Below are 24622 nucleotides of genomic sequence, written 5' to 3' on the forward strand. Positions count from 1 at the left end.
AAATATTAGGCAGTTCGCGATCTTCCAGATATCAAAATTCCTGACAACACCATATGCAATTCATGTCAGTTTGGAAAACAAACTAGAACTAACTTTCCAGAGAAAGAAGGATCAGCTAACATGCCTCTTGAGCTAGTACATACAGATACATGCGGTCCTTTCAGGAAAAGAACACCTCGAGGAGAAGAATACTTGATATTATTCATTGACGATTTCTCCAGGTTTGTCTAGTTAGGACTTATGAAGCACAAAGATGAAGCATTCGAAAAATTCAAATCCTTCAAAGCCTTGGTTGAAAATGAATCAGGTCACAAAATTAAGTGCCTCAGATCCGACAGAGGTGGGGAATTTACCTCAAATGAATTTTTCGATTTCTGTGAAGAACATGGGATAAGAAGAGAATTCTCTACAGCTAGAACTCCTCAGCAAAATGGAGTTGTGGAAAGAATGAACAGAACAGTCCAACAAATGGCTCGTGCTATGCTTGATGAGTCAGGAACTCCCGCAACTTTCTGGGGTGAAGCTGCACATGCTGCGGTTGTTATTCTCAACAAAACAAATGTCCGGGTGAACAGCACTCAAACTCCCCATGAGCTCTGGAGTGGTAGGACTCCTTCGGTAAAGCACTTCAAAATCTTTGGGAGCAAATGCTATATCAAGAATACTGATGAGCAGCTTGGCAAAATTGAACCTAGAGCAGATGAAGGCATTCTTCTTGGTTACTCTCCACATAGCAAAGCATACAAATGCTACAATAAAAGACTTGGCAGAATTGTTGACAGCATTGATGTAGTGGTTGATGAGAAGGGATACATTCCTAGGCAAGTACATCATGAAGACATCGAAGAAGATGAAGGCTACCCTCAACGACAGAATGATGAAGAAGAAGAACCTCAAGAAGAACTAGAGGAGCAAACAAGAATATAAGAAAAGACTCCATCCAGATATGTTCAGAAGAATCATCCAGAATCTCAGATTATGGGGCAGAAAGAAGCAGGCGTACAAACAAGAAGAACAGTTGCAGAAGCTTCAAGCTATTTGGCATTACTCTCCTCTACTGAACCACAAAATGTGAAAGAGGCATGCAAAGATGAATGTTGGGTGAAAGCAATGGATGAAGAACTTGAGCAGATCGAAAAGGACAACACTTGGGAGCTGGTTCCTAGACCAAAGGATAAGAACGTTATCGAAACAAAATGGGTCTTCAAAAATAAATTGAATGAAAATGGAGAAGTAATTAGAAACAAAGCCAAACTTGTTTGTAGAGGGTATGCGCAGCAAGAAGGAATAGACTTTGAAGAAACCTTTGCTCCTGTTGCAAGACTTGAGGCCATCCGAATGTTCCTTGCTCTCTCAAGTTTTCAAAACTTCAAAGTATTTCAAATGGACGTGAAATCAGCCTTTCTGAATGGAGACTTGGAAGAAGAAGTATACATTGAACAGCCAGATGGGTTCATTCTTGGAAATGATCCAAATCTTGTATGCAGATTGAAAAAGGCTCTCTATGGTCTCAAACAAGCTCCAAGGGCTTGGTACTACCGTTTGGACAAATATCTTCATCAACAAGGCTTTTCAAAAGGATCAGCAGATAGCAGTCTTTATATAAAAGTTGAAAATAACAAATTGCTAATACTTGTTGTGTATGTAGATGACATTATTTTTGGCAGCAATGAAGAAGCTATGAGTCAAAGCTTTGCCTTGGTCATGCAGAAAGAATTTGAAATGTCCTTGCTAGGAGAACTGACATATTTCCTTGGTTTGCAAATCCAACAAAAAGAAGGAGGAATCTTTTTATCTCAAACCAAGTATCTCAAACAGATTTTGAAGAAATATGGCATGGAAGATGCAAAACCAGTATGTACACCCATGGTCACAGGATGTAGCCTCAGTGCAAATGATGAATCTGCAGCAGTACATCAACCAACCTACAGATCTATGATTGGAAGTTTACTTTATTTAACAGGTACCCGATGGGACATCATGCATGCAGTTGGAATAGTTGGAAGATTTCAGGCAAATCCGAAGGAGACTCATCTTCAGGCAGTGAAAAGAATTTTCAAATATCTTCAAGGGACTCAAAATTATGGCTTATGGTATCCTAGAGATACAGATCTTACACTTCATGCTTATACAGATGCAGATTGGGCCGGAAGCGTGGATGACAGGAAAAGCACAAGTGGTGGTGCGTTCTTTATGGGTTCCAGACTGATATCTTGGTTCAGCAAGAAACAGAGTTCGATTGCCTTGTCTACAGCTGAAGCGGAATATGTTGCTGCTGCATCTTGTTGCACCCAACTCCTTTGGATGATGCAGACTTTTCAGGATTCTCAAATCACTTGTACACCACCTATCCCCATCTTATGTGATAACACAAGTGCAATCAGCATCTCAAAGAATCCTGTTATGCATTCAAAAACCAAGCACATACCAATCAAGTATCATTTTCTCCGGGAACAAGTGCTTGAACAGAAGGTCAAGTTGGAGTATGTTCCTTCTAAGGAACAAGTTGTTGATATACTCACCAAACCATTGCCCAGGGACACTTTTGAATACCTCAGGCAAAAGCTGGGGGTTGTTGATGCATCATCTTATTGCTGAACCTCTTCTGATTGATGGTACAGGTTCAAGGGGAGCATATAATGCATTGTTGGCCTTATGGACGATGTACAGAAGGAGATCTTGGAAGTAGCTGCAATATGTCTCTATCTCTTTCATGGTGGATTATGGTTCGTCGCTGCAGATCTGGTTCATATTCAGGGGGAGCATAACCCTTTGCCCTTGATGTCAAAGGGGGAGAATGAAGCTGAAGTTTGTGAGGTTGCCATCAAGTCCAAAGGGGGAGATTGTTGGCATTATGTTTCTGGTATGGCTATATGTTACAAATGTTGTACTTGATGGCAACTCCCGTGGCAAGGCTTGAAAAATTAAGAAGTACGCAGGAGATCAGTTCAGAAGGTGCGTACCCGCATGTACACCGTGAAGGGACCGCGGCCAGACACGCAGGTCAGCTGTTCAGGAGGTGCGTACCCCCAGTGCACTCATTTCAAGGCAGAGAAAAGCACATGTGGGGTTTCTTATGTTTAACCTTTGATATTTAGCCGACGGTATTTGTGTTATTATGGTTTCAGCCCGTGGTATTGATCCATGATTTGAGGAAGAGCTTTCCTATATAAAACAAAGGAGATCATTTGGCTTGGGTATGTGTTTGGGTTGAACATCTTATGAGAGCTAGATCTGAAATATTATGATCTCTTGGGAGTAATGTCTAGATCTAAATAAGGCGAATCTACTGATGGATTGAGATCTCTTCGGCGCATGATCAGATCTGTAGATCTGACTGTCTGGGTTATTCTTGAAGTCTTGAAATCATCTATGCTCGAAGGTACGCAAGTACAGTGAAAGAAAAGTGCGTATATACGCTGGCACGAAGCGTTTCAGGTGCGCCGGTACGCAGGAACAGAAGGGTTGCGGGTGCATAGGTCCGCAGACAGTTCAATGGACACAGAGCGTGGGTAAGCAGGTGAGCAGTCGAGTACAGTGCGTACGTAAGCAGGTGAGCAGTTGAGTACAGTGCGTACGTAAGCAGGTGAGCAGTTGAGTACAGTGCGTACTGTAAGCAGGCATTACATGGGTGAAGCTGCTTACTTCTCTTGAAATCTCTGTTTATCATTGCTGTGTTCTGGGTTTGGTTCTATTATTGTTGATCTGGTTACTACAGTTGACTGGATGATTTTCTTATACTTGATGATCATTTGATGCTTATGGATCCAGTTTGAAAATTTATGAAAAGTGGTCCTTGTAAGAAAAGAAGTAGGGGGTTGTAGCTCCCTTCCAGGAGAGACTGGAAAACGAGAGAGAGAGTTGTAGCTCTCTACAGGTTGCAGCCTGCGTACTGGTAAAGGACTGCACTAGTACATAACCATTGTAAAAGGAGTTTCTAATTTGAAAGAAGATAGAGACATATTGCAGTAGGTGGTTTTCACCCACATTGGGTTTCCACCTTACATCTTGTGTTCTTTGGTGTGACTATCTGTTTTCTTTGTTCATGTTCATTATTTTATGGTACTGACATGCAAAAATAATTCAAAGAACAAATAAGGAAAATTTATTAAAAGAATTAGATAATACTGATTCACCCCCCCTCTCAGTATTATTTCCAACATTATTCAACTACTACTTTTGTTATTGACATGAATGATGGGGCACTCAACATTTTATGGCTAATGGTAATAATGATTTAATGTGTTGCAGAATACCAAATGTTGACTCTCATTGTTGCAGTGATTAAAGTACAGTGTTACAGAAACCAAATTGAATTCGATCCAAGGTAACGTTTTTGCTGCATTCTTGTTGGTTTCTCTATATGTTGGTAGAATCACAGGGAGAGTAACCAATATGAAATGATGTGCATTGGTATTGAAATAATAATTGGCCTTAATTGGCTAGTGTTGGTGATGGTGCAAGTAATTACAAAGTCGGGCAAACTGACCTGAAAAAAATAGGTGAAGATTACTTGTTTGATTATGATTCCAATGTGTGGTTGGATTTTAAAAATCATAACAAGGTAATGATGTTAAGCAGAAACAACAATTGGTGGCTTGAAGTAGATGGGATGTGTCATGCTGGGAGTAGCAATTTGATCAAATATATTCCAAACTTTTTCAATGACACCAGATAGGGATGTTACAGAATAGAACGTACATGCAGTGATAGTTTGTTGCCTAAATTGGTTAAGTCAATTTATGGCAATTCTGATATTTATCTTGCTTCACCCAAAGCTCCTTATCCTGTGGAGCTTGTCCAAGAAAATCCTTATCAATTTTCTGAGATTTTAATGTTGCATTTTTTGTCTTACTATTTGCTTAGACTTAAAATCAAGTTTCATATTAGCTTTTAGTCTATAAACTGTCGAAGATACTCTGGCATTTAATATGGAAATGAGATTCCCTACATAAAAGAGGAAAATTCAGTGCTTTAATTAATATACTCTAGTTCCCCTTTTGCAACAAGTGACGATTAATTTCAAATCAAGGTTCTAGTTAAGTTTGGTTGGCTCTTGGAACAACATCTCAAGTACCATAAGATGGGAATATTTGTTGCCCATGAATTTCCTTGGTTTGTTTCATCTTTTGATGGGAGAGTGCAAGCAAGAACACGTCTATGCAATTTGAATAGTATGTACTTGAATTATGGTGAATTCTCTCTGGTTATCAAGGTGCTCCGGGAACTAGGGCATCTTCAGATTTACATGATATTTAACTATTTTCTAGAGAGATCAGGGGACTCTGGGCACAAGTTTAATAGGATGGTGATGATGGCAATATCATTGAATATTCTATGATGAGAAATGTGATTTGGCAGGTGTTAGGCCTTCTCTTCTTACCCTCGAACATATGATTTTATTCATGCAATTGGCATTGAATCTCTAATAAGAGATCTGAGTAGAGGTGGAAACAGGCGCCTTTCTGATCCTCCATGTTATATACCTAGGGGGGATAATATGGGGTACCAAGGGAGGTACCCAAGGTAATAATGTAATAATGGGATGAGCCATAGTAATAAATAAGGTGGTTAACCCATGTCATGTAAGGGACCACAAGTAGTTAATAATAATGTAATGGGCCCATGGTATTAGTTGATGGTATGAGGGAACCATGGTAATGATGCATGGTATTGTATGTATGAGGCCTATATAAAGGCTAGAGACTCCACATGGATGACGGCAGGAAAGTAGCAGCGCGGATCTGTAATTCCAGTATCTGAATTAGGATTTCTATCACATGGGCAGATGCAGAATGGTTGCTCCATTTCCAAAAACAGGTTATAATAGAGATTCTGAGCAATATTGACGAAACTGTGACAATTGCAAATTTTCTCCAAGTAAGTGAATTTTTTCTTCATGGCGACTCTATATTTTACAGGAAAAGATGATGGTCCTACTATTGAAGAATGCATACAAAAATACAAGTCCACATATGGGATATTTTGGAAGTTTCGAATGCTGTCTCATATGAGAGGCGAGGCTCAAAAATGGAATTTCTCACTTGATAACAAACAGTTGACCAAATTCTCAGATGCAGAATTTGAAAAAGTCCTTTTAGACAAATGGTCTCGTGCTAGAAAAAAGGAGAATGAGCCACGTAAAGGGTTATTTCCTACTGGTATATCTTTATTGCAGGTTCATGGATTGATTCAGAAAGAGAAAATCATTGTTTCTATCAATCCTAGTTGTAAACATAATTTTATCAGTGTTAATTTGGCAAAAAAATTGCAAGTCCCAGCAAAACAAATTGAACATACACAGGTTGATAATGAGGATGTTCAAGTGTACAAGGATTTGAAGATTTCTATGGATAAATATGTGTTGCATGGTGATTTTTATGCTTCAGAGATGCATAATATGGATGTTGTTTTGGGATATCCTTGGATGGAATTCGTGGGTACTATCAATATTAATGTGCAGAAGAAATTCCTAAAGCTATGGTATAAAAAGAAGAAAATTACATTACAGGATATTTCCATCCATAAACAAGTAGAGCACATGGAGGCTGAAGCAGAAGATGTTCAAGGGACTGACATATCAGATGATGAGCCTTTGATGATCGACAATCAAACACAAACAGAGGCTGCAGAAGAAAAGGTTATAGGTGATGATACATCAGAGGAGGGCTCAGTGGTTGAAGTCATATTGAAAAAGAAGACACCACAGCAGGGTGAAGTCAAGCAAAATCCATCGTGGGTTAAAACTTCAACATATCATCACCCACATCACCCCGCAAGACAACCATCAGGGAAACCAAGTAGTCACATGATGGATAGAAAGGAGAGACGATCCACCTACTACACATCAACACAGAAGAGCTGCCACGGTCAACTTCTATCTCAAGCGAGCGAGGCACCAGCGAGATCGAGGGTTCACCTTTCTCTTGGATGGCTAGATGCACGTGCATGGTATCAGTGGACTACTCTTTTGAGTAGATCTTATTATTTGTGTTCTTCCCATGTTTCGGGGACGAAACATGGTTAGGGGGGTGGAATGTTATATACCTAGGGGGGATAATATGGGGTACCAAGGGAGGTACCCAAGGTAATAATGTAATAATGGGATGGGCCATCGTAATAAATAAGGTGGTTAACCCATGTCATGTAAGGGACCACAAGTAGTTAGTAATAATGTAATGGGCCCATGGTATTAGTTGATGGTATGAGGGAACCATGGTAATGATGCATGGTATTGTATGTATGAGGCCTATATAAAGGCTAGAGACTCCACATGAAGATGAAGAGAAGTATTCTTGTATGAACAAGCGTATGGCTTGTGGAGTGTTCTCCTTCCTTAAGGAGTGAATGTATGGTGTTGCCCTACCATAAGGGTTTGATCAATAAAGAATCATTTCATATTATTCTTGGGTTTATTTGCATTATCTTATACTTTTATATCAGATCTATAATATTCTTGGGTTAGATCTACAACAATTGGTATCAGAGCTCTTTCTTGGGCACAAAAGTGGAGATACCAATTGTTGTATATCTAACCCAAGAATATTATAGATCTGATATGATAAATAAACCCAAGAATAACAAGATAGAAATAGATAGAAATGCTTCACTTTATTGATCAAAACCCTTATGGTAGGGCAACACCATACATTCACTCCTTAAGGAAAGAGAACACTCCACAAGCCATATGTCTGTTCATACAAGAATACTTATCTTCATCCTCATCCATGTGGAGTCTCTAGCCTTTATATAGGCCTCATACATACAATACCATGCATCATTACCATGGTTTCCTCATACCATCAGCTAATACCATGGGCCCATTACATTATTATTAACTACTTGTGGTCCCTTACATGACATGGGTTAACCACCTTATTTATTACTATGGCCCATCCCATTATTACATTATTACCTTGGGTACCTCCCTTGGTACCCCATATTATCCCCCCTAGGTATATAACACTCCATTTGTCTTTTGGGTTTTCTTCAGATTCCTGAACCTATCACTTTATATTGTTTATATTCATGAACCTTGGTCTAAAGAATGATATCTCTCCTCCTCTGTGATAGGCATTCTTCAATCATCATTTTTAGTTCCATGTTAAAGTTCATACTTACTCATTGGTTTTGGATTTTATGCTTACAGATGTAGTCTTGTTGATTTGATGATTGAAATGGATAGAATTCTCGGCCTGAAGGAACTGTCTTTGTCCGGGATACTCCTAAGGTCATTGATAGGGTTGCAAAGATTGCAAGTGCAATACGTTGTAGTACAGAAGTTTATGACACTGACACTGAGGTATCTAATGTTCTGAAAAGTCTCATTGTGATATCCACTAACAGAAGGCACGGATCTAAAAATTGTTTAGTTTGAGTTTGTGAGCAGGATGTGAAATGGTTCAATTTGTTTCTGCATCGTTGTTTTTTATTTTTTTTACAAAGATAGCCCTTCAATTGCTTGCATATTAGGAGTTTCTTATGGATTCCACAATCTCCCTTGTTTAGCTACTGTACCTTCAGCTAATACATAGTCATTTGAAAAAGATGTACCTTCAACTCCCATATCTATTTTTTCACCAACTTTATGACTGCAATCACAGGAAAAATTAATCAACATAAAACATCTCCTCATGACTCTGAAAATGTGTGGAGTTGTTACAGCCAATTCACACTTCCGAGTGTTAGTTAAATTAAGGTGAATGAGACTAAATAATTCCTGCCCTTTGAACCAGATGTTGTTAAGTTTTGTTATGGATAATTTTTGGTAACATCCATGACACACATATGCCGTTATTTTTTAACTTAATCTCCACTATGTTTAACTTATTGTTGGAGGCAATCCTGAATGGAAAGAGAAGGAGGTATTGATGAGACTTGGTCACTAATTCCCAGTGTACTTAAACCAAATATGTATAGAAATGGATTTTTATATTTTGTATCCTGCCCACCTCATTGTGAATATATCATGTACGACTTGGTCAACAATGATCACTCACCTAACTCTATAATTTTTATTTCGTGACCCTGAGAATCTTGGCCAAAGATGATCACTCTCCACCAATTTTGTGCTTTCATAAATACCTAATACAATATAGAGTGTACATCATGCATAGTTACAATGATATTCTTTTATAACTCGCATTCTTTTTTTCACATTTGTAAGTATTTTGCATTGTTGTTGACTGTACTAATATCAGTTAGTATCAAAACCTCAGATTAACTACTTTGGGAGTTCTGCAATTCCAGCTTCCTTGGTGTCCCTTTTATTCAGAATTATCCTCAAAATCTCACCTCCAAGCTACTCTAGGAATCCATAGCACATGAATTGTTCTCTTCTCCTATTAGCAGGTCAATAAACATGCATGTAGCACCTTCCCACTCCAGCTTCTTTATCCATTTTTCCACGGTTTTCCATACATTTTCTACAATCATAGTACTCTTCACAACCTTGAATACCACATGTTTAATTGCCATGCTAGAGTGGGTTCCTATTGTGTCTATCATGGATTCTTGGCACAAACCTTATCATAGATCAGAACTAAAGTACTGCAATTTTGGCATTCAACTTGCAATATCAAGCACACTTGCAATTTTTTCATGAATGTCTCCTTGACACAAATTCTTTCTGCAGTGCCACACTTGAAAACTCCAGATCAATGTAGCTGGTGTTTCAGTTTTGCATCATGACTTTTAAACTTACCATTTCTCTCCTGGGGTCTATGATTGTCCAATTTTGTGCCTGAAAAAATACCTTGCCATCTATGTCTCCCACTCTGCATGTTGTTTGTTGATTAATTTCTGAGTTAGGATTGTCCAATATCTTCAGAGATTGTAATGGAAGCTAGAAAAAGCTATTCACAACAAACATATCAACTTTTCCAAGGAGTGTCACATGATTTTCTTTTCCACTTGGTAAGTATTGTCCAATTATGGTAAGAGACCCTATTTTTTGTCTTTGCTAGTGGGCTTCAGTACAACAACTTTGAGGAAAAAATAACCTAATAGTCACTCTATGCTTGGAAGGTTTCAAAGATGAAGGCAAATTACTTCTGTCATCATGGGGTGATAAGAAATTTAATATTAGAGGAAGAGGAGGTATTAGTAGATTCTAAATAAATTAGCAATGCAACAACATAAATGTTTGCAACAAATTTAGAGAGATCCACCTTGTTTAATAATGCACACACTACATGGATAATGGATTTCCGTACTTTATGCCCTACAGCGTTTTCTTTGCAACATCTGGTGCAAATGCTAGTTAATGTGTATTGTGAGACTCACCAAATTATGTGAAGAGATACACTATCACTCATATCATATGTTATTATTATTATTAAATAAAAACCACACAATATTATTAATTATACCATATACCAGTTAAATATTAGACCATTAACATATTTCTTTACATCGGAAAAAAATTTAACCAAAATATCAACATAAAATTATACTTCAAAACTTTCATATATAAACTATTTTTAAATAATATTATATCTATATTTTAGATAAAATATAATTCTTTTACATAATAGGACCCAACCCAAACGATGGATCGATATTACAAGTCAAATGTGTTAAGTATGCTCTAAATCTCACAAAAATTGAAATCATGGATCGATATTACAATTCAAATGTGTAAATATGTTCTAAATCTCACAAAATTGAAATCAGACAAAAGCACGTTGTACTATCTAATAGGTGGAAAGGCCTCGGATTCAGCCGTAATCCCGATTCCCAGCCGATTTCGACGACTTTTGCAGGACTTTTAAAAGGCGTTGTCTTTGTCTACTGATGCCGTACATTCGCTTGCACCTATTTGTGTTTGAAATTATGAAAAATATAAAATAAAATTTTAAATATTAAATATTTAATAATTTTTAGAAAGTAAAAATAAATTTAGTATTATTAAAATTTTTAACATTATTAAAAATAATTTTTATATCATTTAAAAAATTTTGAAGTCTGACACTTATAATCTAAATTTTCAAAAATTTTTTTATCAAATTTATCATAATCCTATGACTATTTCTATTATTTTCTTAATATACGCTAATGATAAATTGTTATATTAAAAAACACTCCAACTATTGGCGAAATCAGTGAATGAATATGTAATCAAAAACAGTTGAAAAATCAGTATAAGAGAGTATTAGTAATGTGTTACAATTCCACTCACACTGAGAAAAACATGAATGCTAAGTTGAAGAAAGCGAATTGACGAAGAATGGTCGACATTGGCGCGAAGTGGGGGAACAAGTCTATACACTCATAAGACTCTACCGAGTCTGAATATTCGAGGAATAAGAATTAAAAAGTGATTGAATTTTTTTGACATTGAATATTTTATTATATACAACATTAAAATATATATAGATGTTTTTCGGATTAATCACATAATCATGAATTACATAATCATGAATTGGTTGACATGACAAGGTGAAGAATAGTCGATCTTAAGGTATAAATAGTAAAGATGCATCATAGCCCAGAATATGCTGTCAAAAACTAGTTGTTCATAAAGAAGTTAAATTAGGTAAGTAAAATAATGAAATAAACTAGCTGTTAGAAATAAAATATTAAATTATTAAAAATTAGTTTAAAACTAGTGTTAAGAATTGATTATAAACATTGAAATATGTTTTTTTGATATATTATTTTTTAAATATACATATATAATATATACTAGTACAACCATATTAAAAATATTAATGCTTTTTAAATATACATATATAATATATACTAGTACAACCATATTAAAAATATTAATGCCTTTTGATATAGCAAAAGGCTTCATAAATATAACAAAAAAGCCTATTGCAACACTAAGGATGCTTTACTAATGCACACATTTACCTGATTAACCATGTATAAAAAGGTTATGGGTCAACTTTAACTTCAGGAAAAAAGGAATTACATATCTTATTGTAAAATGGACCATTTTGCTAAATAAAATTTGCCTATATATAAATGAATGTTATAGATAATAACTAGGAATTTATCATGGAGGAACTTATTAGAATTTGAATAATCACAAATCCCTAGGGAATTGGTGGGTGGGGAGCCACTAATCTAATTTTTAAAATTTATTAAAAGTAATGGACTATTTTGCTAAATAAAATTTGCCTATATATAAATGAATGTTATTAAATAATAATGACGAACTTATCATGGAGGAACTTATTAGAATTAGAATAATCTCAAATCCTTAGGAAATAAGTTGGAGGGGAGCCACGTGGCGCGAATATAATTTTTTAAATTTATTAAAAGCCATTGCAACTTAACAAAATCTGTAATGGTGAACATTAAAACTAAGCATATTCGCTTGAGAATCAATCTAAGCCCTTAATTAAACAAATAATAAAAAAAACAAATCCTCATCCACCTTAAGTTGAAATAAGAAGTCTTTGACAATAAAGTTGATATCCACATAAATTAGTAACATAGATTTTTAAATAGTTTATTTAAATCCATTCCTCTCATCTCTTAATGAATTTGTAGTGGTTCTCTCTATAAATATACAATGTGTAATTTTTCATTGTTTAAATTGTATTTTTGATATCCACATAAATTACTGACAACTTTTTAAATAGTTTATTTAAATCCATTCCTCTCAACCCTTTTACATACCAATGGATCTAGAATGGTTGTTTCTCTCCATATATATAAATGTGTAATTTTTAAAATATTTAAATTGTATTTTTAAATACTATATAGAGTACATTGAATTTTCATTTTTTTCTTTGAACATTGAATATTTCATATATAAATATTAAAATATTTTTTTTAACATTTTCTTTTTATATAAGGTTGATATTTACAAAAAATTGTAACATAAATTTTCAAATAGTTTGTTTAAATCATGAGCTCAAATATTTTTGAAAAGTATTAGTTTTAAATTTCTTACTCCCATTTTTTTACTTCTAATTACTTTGTCATTTTTAAAGTTGATATGAAATTATATTAAGTCATGTGACATCAAAATATTTTATTTATGGCTAAATATGAGTGAGATAATTTTACCACATTGAGTATAGTGAGATTGATATTATTATTGTTTTATAATACGTTTAATTAAAAGTAACTAAACATGTATATTTACTTTTGTTTTTTATTATAGACGATGTTATTTTTCGATTTAGAAAATATTTTATTTTTCTTTTAGGAGCAACCTGTGTCAACTCAAATTTGGGAATAGATGAAATTACACATTGTCTCGACAAATAGAATTACACATCACACTTATATTGCATTGTAAAATACACCTCTCGATATGTTTATATATATATAGTTAGTTCAAATGGTTGAAATAGAATTAAAAAATTATATATATATATAGATAAAACAAGTTAAAAAATGAAAAGCTTTTAAAAGAATATGTCATGTAAGTATTGTGTTGTGGGAAGGGGGTTGTTAGGACTTCGAGTTGAAAATGCCTCAGGGAGTCAAAAAACTGAAGTTGTAGTACGGGCATGCCTAGATGCGCCTCACTTACTCGCATTTAGAGAAAGGCAACTCGGGTGGAGTGTTCGGTTAAAAGAAACTTGCACGTGAGTTGTTTGATTATGTGCGGCCTATCGTTGGTTAAAGGCGACTTGGGGGTAGCGGTCGGTTATGTGCGATGGATGGGCGAGCACATGTAGCAGACACATCCTGATGAGTGGGCACTTGCCCGACGAGACAATCGACTGATGTGTGATGGGAGAGTCATGCGCGACGAGTGACCGATGTACGATCTGAAAGTTGTGTACGATGGGAGATGGGCAAGTCATGTGGGCGGGCCGACCCATGAACAAGCATGATGTTTCATGAATAGGTGTGTTGGGTGCAAGTCAGCTACACGCATTTGTGGATGGGCTGACCCATGGGTAGCACCAACCGACACGTCTGTTGAAGAAAATCATTCAGAGGAAGGTCATATATATTGGTGTAGAGTTGATGGAGTTCAACCATCGACCAAGCAAGTCATTCAACACTTAAATAATGTGAATAAGAGTAAGGGAAGGAAACCGAAGGGCGAACGCAGAGGCAGGTCGCAGGTCGGGTAAAGTAGTGAGGAGGTTCTGGTTTCGGCAGACAACAATTTAGTGAGTTCTCTGCACGCCTCAATAACGGCGCATGTAGGTCAGGTTTCATCGCACTATGGTTGGGTGATGCGCCCGAATGACAGGAAAAATAGGGTCGATGCACGTAGACTGTAACTCGGGTAGAATCTCGCACACAGGTTGTAAACTCAGGCATAATCGATAGAGTGTTTCCGACAGAGCATGGGCAGTGTAGTGCGAACGATGGCAGTGGCGGTGCAACGAGCACAAGCTGAATGACCAGTCCATGACCGCCGAGGAACTTGGGCAAACTATGCAGGCCAACTTTGGGTGGCACCATGATTTTGGAAAACTTGTAATTTGTAAAGTATTTGCAGATTTATACATTATTGGGAAGACTTAACAGAGAGTTTCCCCTCCCATATAACTGTGTGTAATTGTGTTATGATGATGATTTTATTCTACTGCATATAATTAAAGATAATTGAAGAATATAAATGAATGAATGTTATTTTCGCTGAAACGAAAAAGTTCGGCGGTGCCGCACGTGCCTATGTATGGTTGGAAGACACCATTAAGGTAGGGGCATGACAGGGGCAAGGCCTTTGTGTTTTGGGAAGTTTTAGAGTCTACAAATAAACTCTTAAACCCCTAGACTAGTAGCTAAGTCTAGAACAACAGTGCAAAGCATTCTCTACTTTTTCTATGACCAGCAGATTAAATAAGAGGTAAAGAAGCCTACCTGTAGCTTTCACTTACTCCTGATCTCCATTGACCAATTCTGTCACTCCTTTCCGTACTTAATCCACTTGAAAATTACTTGCACATAAAAAAAAAAAGACAAAAAACAATCGAAGCATATGATAATGATCTATTGATTAAACATAGCATGGAATCAAGTACATGATACACATATGAAAGCATCAATGAATAACACAAGCATATGGAAAAATCTTTGAACACTTTATTAGTAAAAGGAAGAGTTACAACCCAATTTGCTTGATTCAGCATCACTCCTCCAGTTCAATCCCATCCTCTCCTCATATCAAGCAAGGCATTTTGACATCATTACAATACTTGAAATCAACTCAAGTCTCATACTAACAACATCTCCCTATAATTCAATGATTTCTGGCCCCTGATCACTTCGATGAGTGGTCTTTTTATAGGTGAATGAAGGAAGTTATGCCATAAATGGTGATAATGAATGGCCTCCCAAACTTATGATTTAGTTCCATGGAGGAAGGGATAAAGGGATTGATGTTCCTTAACTCCCTCCCTCATCCAAATTCGAGCTCAAAGGAGTTGATAAACTTGGGAAACTTCTAGATGCATCCAATGGATAAGAATATTCCCAAAACCTAATGAAGTTTCGCTCAAATTCGCCCAACGCAGGCCAAAAAAGGCTCAAGTGCGATGCATAGCACCCTATCAGTGTATGGGATGCACTGCAACACACCCTAATGAATGCCTTCCCACGTTGATCTTCTTAGAGGCATTTTTTGGATGATTTCAGTCATGGAACTTCTTGGGAAGCTAGGCATTTTGATGGTTGACTTCTTTAGCGCATGTAACAACTGAATTAGGGTTTGATGGGCCCTAATAGTACTGATCTGTAAGATGGGGTTGATGTGCCCAAATGGATCTGTAAAACTTTGCCCACAGGGTGGTGTGAACAATGTGCTCCTCCATCAACTTGGGTTCTAGCAAACGTTAAGATGACAAGTATGTATTAATTAGTGTGTGTGTGTGTGTATTTATTTATTTATTTATTTTTGAATAGGAAATTTTATGTTTGGAATGTTTAGATAGTGAGATGATATATATGTAAAATTCAAATCAAAATTGAATTACTAAATGTTTAATGCTAATTTATAAGCTTTGAGAGGAATTGGAATTAGATGATGAGTTGATTTTTTTTTTCCAATGCTAAATATGTATTTGAATTAGTTTCTCATATTCAATGGTATGACAAATATTTAGATGATTTGTATTGGAAGATCTTATTAAACAAGAACAACAAGTTCCATACTAGAGAAAAAGTGACAACCACCTATTTAGGTCAATAACTATCTTTTCTTACTAGTCAATATTTCTTCTAGTTTAATTGGGAAAGCTAAGTAGTGCATTACTCTTTCTCAAATGGTTATCCTTGTTCAAAATATAAAGTATATTTTCAAAGCATATATTTAAAGACAAAAAATTAACATACCTAAAATGACCTTATTCAAAATATAAAGTATATTGTGACATAAGGTAGATATTTTAAGACAAAAACTTAGTATACACCAATTGATAATTAGGACATGATTTTTCATGTAGTTAAAATTCTCAATGATATAAATAAAGAAAGAAATTTAAGAAATTGATTAATGTGTAAAGGTAATTTACAAGAACATCTCTCAATTACATTATTGAGAAATGACTCTCGACTCTCTGTGATTATTAAAAAAATATCATGAACCAATCACTTGCTAATCCATATATCAAGTGTCATTAACTATAAAAGATGTTTAAATTGTCACATCACTCATGTGTAGAGCATAATTATAACCATTGGACTAATGAAGTATAAAAGCTTATTAAAAGCACACTTTATCCTAAAGAGAGATTAAACCAATTTGAAGCTTAAGAAACACCTCATGTCAAAATATCTTAACATCACCCCTTAACAACAACTTGGGAATGAATTCAAGGACATACAAAGGAGAAGGAAAGAGGCATTATACCCCCATAATAAAAATTTCATTAACTCCTCACATCACCTAAAGCTTTAAGAAATTGGCCTCCATGAGGGGTATCATGAAAAGTTTAGTAAGTACTTGATCATCCATATGGAAATAAATGAATTAAAGGGTGCATTTTTAAAGAATATTCTAAATGAAGTGAATGGGTAATTCAACATGTTTGATGTACTATTGTTCAACTAGATCCTTTGTGAGTTCAATAACACTCCAATTGTCACACTAGAGACTCGGTGGATGTTGATTCATAATTCAAACTCTAAAGGATTTGTTGCACTCAGAGGAAAATTCTACAACCTTGTATGAGGGTGATGTGTAAGTATGTTCGTGTTCAACATAGAGTTGACACGTGTCTTTAAAAAAAAAAAATAAATATTTAATTAATAAAAAGACGTCATCTCTAATAAAAAACAAAAATGTAAATATATAAGGATACTAAATATAATTAACCATAGAACAATATTTTAAACTATTAAAATCCTCAATAAGGTAGAATGGGATTTATAGGCCAAAAAAACATGTTTGTGGTCATGTGCAAGTGATTGATATGACCGAGTTATACATTGTAAAGGTGTTGATGAGGCTTTAGCTATGGAGATTTAACAACTTGTTCTCTCCCATAAATTTAAATTATGATTTTAAATTTGAATTGTGATATCTCCATAATGAAACTACCTAATTTTTTTTCAAGATGCTAAATTCATTTATACATGTAAAAATTACATTTTAAATAATAAAAAAGTCACGATACAATAAAAATTTCTTTAAGTAAATTTTAACACATCTCCAAAAATTAGAATAAATATGCAACCATTTTTCTGAAGCTCATAAAGTCACATTAACAAGCCAAAAATTAAAAATAATTTGGTTTGGAATGAATTTTATATATTTTTTTCATATGGAGCGGGGCATTATTTTAAGGATTCTTCTCATAAAGAAATTGAAAGCCAATTTTAGTAGTGTGAGATAAAAGGGGGCTGTAAAGAAATTAAGTAATGTGTTAGTAAGCTACCAAATCAATGTCTCATGGAATTTCAATTTGACAAACTGTTTTGTATGCTTAGCAATTCACAAAAGGTTAAGCTATATACAATATAGGTACCCAATGGGATTTTCAAGGCATTGATTCTAATTATGCATTTTAATTTAAATAAAAAGAGGTACAACATAAATATACTGAACTTTTTACTTTATATCCCAACTTAAATATAGTGAATATACTCTACAAAGACCGAGTGAAAGAGAATGAAAGAGGTAGTTAAATAATTAATGCAATTGCACTTTCATAATTTCAATTTCAAGTATTGTACAATTTTACTAAATATCATGAGGATATTTGACATAAATTTGAAAATTTTACAGTATGGTGGTAGCACAATTGGCAAAAAGCATGTTGGAAAGCCCTTGTGAATCCAAGTGCTCAGAAGTTCAATCCCCCTAGACATGTCTCACTAGACGAACTTTAAAAAAAATAAAAATAATTGATTCCCATTATGCATTTTAATTAAAAAAAAAAAAAAAAAAAAAGACAATTACAAAAAAAGCATAGTGAAAATTTCAATTTCTATCCGAACTGAAATATAGTGAATATACTCTACAAATATTGAAACAAAGAGGTAGTTAAATAATTAAAGTAATTGCACACCCATAATTTCAATTTCGAGTATTGTACAATTTTAGTAAATATCATGTTGATCTTTGGCATAAATTTGAAAATTTTACATTTTTATACATGACCTACCTTACAATCTAGGAAATAAATTAATCGTTTGAAAATATAATATAGTAACTTCACAAGGTGAAATCCTATAAGAATGAATGAATCTTGATTAAATTTTTATTTTTTTGTAAGTCAACATTTTCTTATTATATCATGAGAAAATTACATCGTGAGGAGTTTTGAGAGTGCCAAAATGGCCTCAATCCAACCCAAATTTGTTGGCCTTTAGATAGAAATAGAACAAAAACGAAAGAAACTTGACAAAACATGGCCTCATCAAATCCATAGCCAACCACGGACAAAATTTACCCAAAAATAATATACAACGAGTAATCATTCGTGCATCAGAGAAGGAGCAGGATTGACCTCTGTAACTTGGGAAACATTTTTAGGGTGGTGAAAGGCTTCGTGGATGCGAGATTCCACCTAAGCCATGTGAGTCTCAAAACTATCCGTGCAGTCCTGGAGACACCGCTAATTCCTTATAAGAGTGGCCTGTTGATCCAGGATACGACATTGATTTTGGAGGATGTCAGCAAAGAAACTAACCAAATTAGCATGGTCCTCATTTTGAGATTGTGATAGGTAACCCACGAAGCATTAAAACAAGTGGATTTGAGCTTCCATGGAGTCAAAAGGGGCAGATAAAACCACTGGTCCAAGTGAATTCTTGATAGGAGGAACCAATTATCCTTCCTCCTCGTGCTCTTCTCTTCCTTGGTTTCCTCCACCCTGCCTAGGTCGTCCTCTTTACCACAAGATTTGGAATGACCTTATTTCACCGTGAACCACTACTGGCATGGCCTTCCACACCAAACCATGTGAATGACTCCCCCCAAGCACGACACTCCTCCTCAAACTACTATCCTTACAGCTGGAAGGAAATGCCTTAACAAGGTTGAACGTAGGGTTGTCTTTTGTTGAGATGGGGGCCAATTTTAGTTGAAAGAAGACCACATCACACACAAAAATTTCCAGAATTAAAGGCTCTACTCTGGCAACACTACCATCCAACCAAGGGACTGGTAAGCTTAATTACCGATGGACTGGTAAGCTTAATTACCATTTCCACCGAGAGCATTGAGAGGAGCTAATCCAGCTCCCCACTAGAGTATACCAAGAGAATACCCAAGATTATGCCCTTCTTCATCACCAACTAATTACTAACATACAATTAAATACACATATAGAAATAAAATATAACAACTTTAGCAGTCTTGAACATTACCATCCAAATCCAAACACATAAATACACAAACCACTCAAAGCATCCAAACATAGACATATAAACCATTCAAGGCAAGAACCACAAACTAAATTAAAAAGAAGAAGAAGAATGATATGGTCATGCCAAGCAAAGAAAATATAATGTAAATTCCAAAATATGAAGTTTATCTCAAACATATACATAATAATGATAATCTAAAAATGTGACATTGCTACCCTCAATTGGAACCAACCTAGATCCATATAATTCTAGATCCATCATTCACTCGGAAGGATCAAATCCATCAAGGCGCAAACATTTCCTCAAATTCTACACTCCAAAGAGAAGGTTTGAACCTAAATGGATTTGATTGCTATCGGTGCATGATAGATCCATAGTTAGATGGATTTAGGCTGGTATAAGTGAAATAAGATCTAAAATTTCACAAATTGTGTCCTAATATCCTAATTTTAATAAATAAATATAGAGAATTTTTTTATTGAAAATCTAAGTGATAGCTTTAGAACCAAAGCTTAAAATATACCTTACAATAAACATCTGATCATTGGGTGCATAAGCCCAATTTGAATCTATACAACAATCAAACATATGAGATATTCATGTACTATAATAAATACCAAATTAAACTATACCATAGATATACGAAAATATCATTTTTTGTTTTTCCAACAGTTTTTCTGAGAATATTATACGTACTAGGCAATAGGACCAACAATAACAAAAATGTCAAGTAAGAGCTAGATACATGATCACACCAAATTCCTATATGAATAAAGTGATGTCCATTGTGGGTGAGGATCAAGAGGAATTTTTTTTAAATCCACACTTGAAATGAGATGTGGTTGATTTGTAATCAACCATGTGAAATTAATGATGAATGTCACATTCATGCTTTGGTTGGGAAAGGGAAACAAGTGAGTTGTAGGTCATTGAAAAAAAGCTCCATATTGGAAGGGAGATATGGTTAGTTTACAATTGTCTATATGAAAGAAATAACTAATATATAGCATGCATACTTAGGTTCGGAAAGAGAAATACCTTCTTGAGTTTTCAAAAGTTGGAGGATAAGAAAATAATGCAAATAACTTAAGTCTATGATGTCAAAAGTATTCTAATATTGGATTTCACATGGTTTAGAAGTTTTGTGTGAACGATAGAATATGAGTATAATATCATTAACATACAATATGTGTATATATGGTAATGTTAGGGTTTAAATGACATATAGAAAAGTTAGAGTCAAGAAGGAATCAACCCACTTTTTTATACGAATATTGAGGTGCTTTCTTGAGGCCATTGAAGGATATCACTCTAAACAAACTACATGTTTATTCCATAGAATTTCTTACGTGTATTTGAAATCCATTAGATGGATTTCCATATATATTAGGAAACAAGGGCAAGGACAAGGTGGATGGAATTTATTTTGGCAACTAGGGTACATATTTTTTTCTACTCATTGTGTTCTACTTGTGAAATTACATTTGGAAACTAATCAGGCTTCCATCTACCAACAATACTATTGCAACATATTTATTCATGCAAACCCATTTGTGTTTGAAAAGTTCTTCATTTTAGAAGACGTATTGGATCTCAAATATCATTCATCATCAATCAACAAAATTCTCCATTTATGATGGTATGCCATTCTAGATGGATAGAAGCTTCTTTAAATATTTCTAGATGCGAAGTCTCTAGAAATTGAGGTAAAAGAAAAGAGACTTAACAAAACTCATAGTTTGTTAAACATTGATTAGAATGATCATCAACTAGATCAATGACTACTTCCCTTCTTATATAGCAATGAAGGAAGTTGTGGAGCATTGGTGGAGCTAGTGTAGGTTTAGGGTCATTGAAATCATGAGAACAGAAGGTTAAACATTATTTTCATTCTCAAAATTATAAAAGGATTAAAAGGAAACATCACATGTGTAAAACATTTCTTAGAATTCAGGTATGGCATAGACGTTAAATCAAACTCACAAATTACGATAAATATCCATCATAGTTAATATCTCCTATAACAATGAATTTTGTTGATACACATTTCTTAGAATTCAAGTATGGCATGGACGTTAAATCAAGCTCACAAATTACGATAGATATCCATCTAGATAATATCTCCTATAACAATGAATTTTGTTGATGCATTAGATACGGTGAGTGAATACTATTTTACATCATCTACATAATCAATAAAAATGCACTTAGTAAGAATTTCATTTTCTCATCATGAATGTGCTTCATTGCCAAACATGAAAAAGATACATACATCTGGTTTTATATAGCTACACTCTTAAATGCTCATTGAGCAAAATTATTATATTTAAAGAAAGATCATGATGTTGGTCAACTTTTTATACGTTGAAAAGACCAAGAGATTTAAATGTTTCAAAGAGTAGTTGAATGGATGTTCATGGGCAAAATTATTATATTTGAATTGAAATATCAGGTTGGTAAACCTTTTATACGATGAAAAGACAAGAAAGTTATGTTTTAAAGGATAGTTGAAAGGTTAATACTGATAACAAAGATTAACATGATGTTATAATTTGTATATTTATTGACCTTTAATATTAGCATTACTTTTTAAGGCATTATTAGCATTACCTTTTAGTAAAGTTGTTACCAGTCGTAAAGTTGTAACTAATCATATTGACCTTTAAGACAATCTTAAGGTATTATTAGCATTACTTTTTAGTAAAATTGTTACTAGTTGTAAAGTTGTAACTAATCATTTAGGGATAGAAATATTCTTACATTTGTTTATTATCTAATTAATTTGTGTTGAGGAATGCTTTCATCATTTATATTGTCATTATCACTTAATTACAAACTTAGTTTTAGAATTTTTGGATAAATTTACCATGTCAATTTATTTTCAATTATTATATTGATTTAAGGATTATTGATACATTGTTATGTTTTTTTAATATATATATATATATATATATATAATTAGTCTTTAGGGATGTTGTTTGTTGGTTAGTGAATTTACTACTAAGATATTGGTGCCACACAAATACGCGCTTAAAGGCGGTGCAGTTGCACCTAGAGATTAAAGTGCACCTAGGGGATCAACCCCAAATGATGCGAATACCATGTGATGTAAATACGAGAACCAACCGATTCCCCTAATCACAAAAATATGAATAAATAAATAAATATAAAATTAACTAATTTTAAATTTCATATAATATATTTTAAAACTAAATATATATATATTATAATTTTATTATTAATTCTCAACAAATTATTTGAAGAGATACACTATCATATCATGTATTATTATTAAAAAAAACCACACCATATTATTAATTATACCATATGGCCATTAAAATAAATTTTAGGAAGTCAAAATGCTAAAGTGTTTCAATAGTTTTTTGATGATAGAAATTAAAAAATATAAATTTTAAAAAGTCAAAATGGTAAAGTCTTTCAATAGTTTTTGATAATAAAAATTAAAAAATTAAAATAATTTTTTATAATAGAAATAGATTTAACACTATTAAAAACTTCTACAGCATAAGTGTTTCAATAGTTTTTTGATAATAGAAATTAAAAAATATAAATTTTAAAAAGTCAAAATGGTAAAGTCTTTCAATAGTTGTTGATAATAAAAATTAAAAAATTAAAATAATTTTTTATAATAGAAATAGATTTAACACTATTAAAAACTTCTACAGCATCCAAAATTTAACGGCTCTCTTATTAAAATAATTTCTCTTTATTTTTTAAGCTGCACTCTTTTAAAATAATTTTTCTTCAAATGCTGCCGCTTGACAGTATCGAATTGTCACATTCAGGACCTGGATATCTCTCCACATTATTACAAACAAGTATTCAAAAGTTCCACAAATCGAGGGTGTCGATGTTGTTGTCCGTCTGCTCCTCCTGCCAAGTAGTGGGATTAACATCCAAAGCCCATGCATCGTCAATTGATGGCATTCTCTCCAAATTCAGGCCGAGGCCGCCAGCGATGCCATCGGATTCCTCGAACAAACGTTCCCAGAAATCGAACTTATTAGGTTCCTCCAATATTTGATGACTGTCACTCGACACCTCCGTTTCTGAAGCGGCAGCCGACATTGACGTCGATTTGGTCTCCTCCATCGCCGTATTATCGATATTATTCGAAGGGGGTGGTCTCAGAGGGAGTTGATGCATTGCATTTTTGGCGGCGGCAGCCTGAATCTGCTGTCGGGAAAGCGAAGACGCAGAGGGAATGTCGGGCACAGAATTGGGGAAATTGAATTTGGAGTTGGGCCCTCTCAGACAATACACTGCGGCGTCGTAGGCGCGGGCGGCCTGCTCGGCAGTGGGGTATGAGCCGAGCCATAACTTCTCTCGAGATTTGGGCATTCGAATTTCTGATACCCAACTCCCCCATTTTCGCAATCCGACTCCCTTAAATTGTTGCAAATTTTGCCCGCGATCTTTGTCTTGTATAACATGGGCTTGGTCATGCTCCTGCGGGGAGTGTTTTTCCATATTTGGTGAACCAGAAGAAGCTCTGCTGGAGACGGGCTGGAGATTCGCTGGGAGTTAATGAGTTCAAATACAAATAAATGGAATTGAGATATGGAAGTGACTATATATATCGCAGCGAAGGCCAGCCAGTGAAATGGAGTAACCGCGTGTATCTCTCAGCCAGTGAAATGCAGTAACCGCGTGTATCTCTCCAGTCAACGGAAGATTTGACGTGACACAGGATTCAATTCGATATTCAAAGGAAGACCATCGATTATCAGCAGACAGCGACCGTCAGCATTGGCAATGGATGAAAATATTTTGATCATGTCGTTGTCACGCGTCTTAAGAAGAGTGTCAAGGGATCGTTACTGTGCACTCTAATTGGTAGCCGGCTGCACGCGGCAAGGTAAGA

General features: G+C 34.7%; 1 protein-coding gene across 1 annotated transcript; it reads right to left on the reverse strand.

Moving 5' to 3' along the window:
* Positions 1-23580: 23580 nt before the first annotated feature.
* On the reverse strand, positions 23581-24228 carry LOC149176163 (ethylene-responsive transcription factor ERF035-like). Its single transcript, XM_089421361.1, has one exon. The coding sequence runs from the start codon at positions 24226-24228 to the stop codon at positions 23581-23583; it is 648 nt and encodes a 215-aa protein (XP_089277487.1).
* Between the last annotated feature and the right edge of the window lie 394 nt (positions 24229-24622).

The sequence above is a fragment of the Pinus tabuliformis genome, chromosome 4_1 (genome assembly GCF_031772625.1).
Source record: "Pinus tabuliformis cultivar Carrire ecotype Pingquan chromosome 4_1, CPIR1, whole genome shotgun sequence".
Taxonomy (NCBI): Eukaryota; Viridiplantae; Streptophyta; class Pinopsida; order Pinales; family Pinaceae; genus Pinus; species Pinus tabuliformis.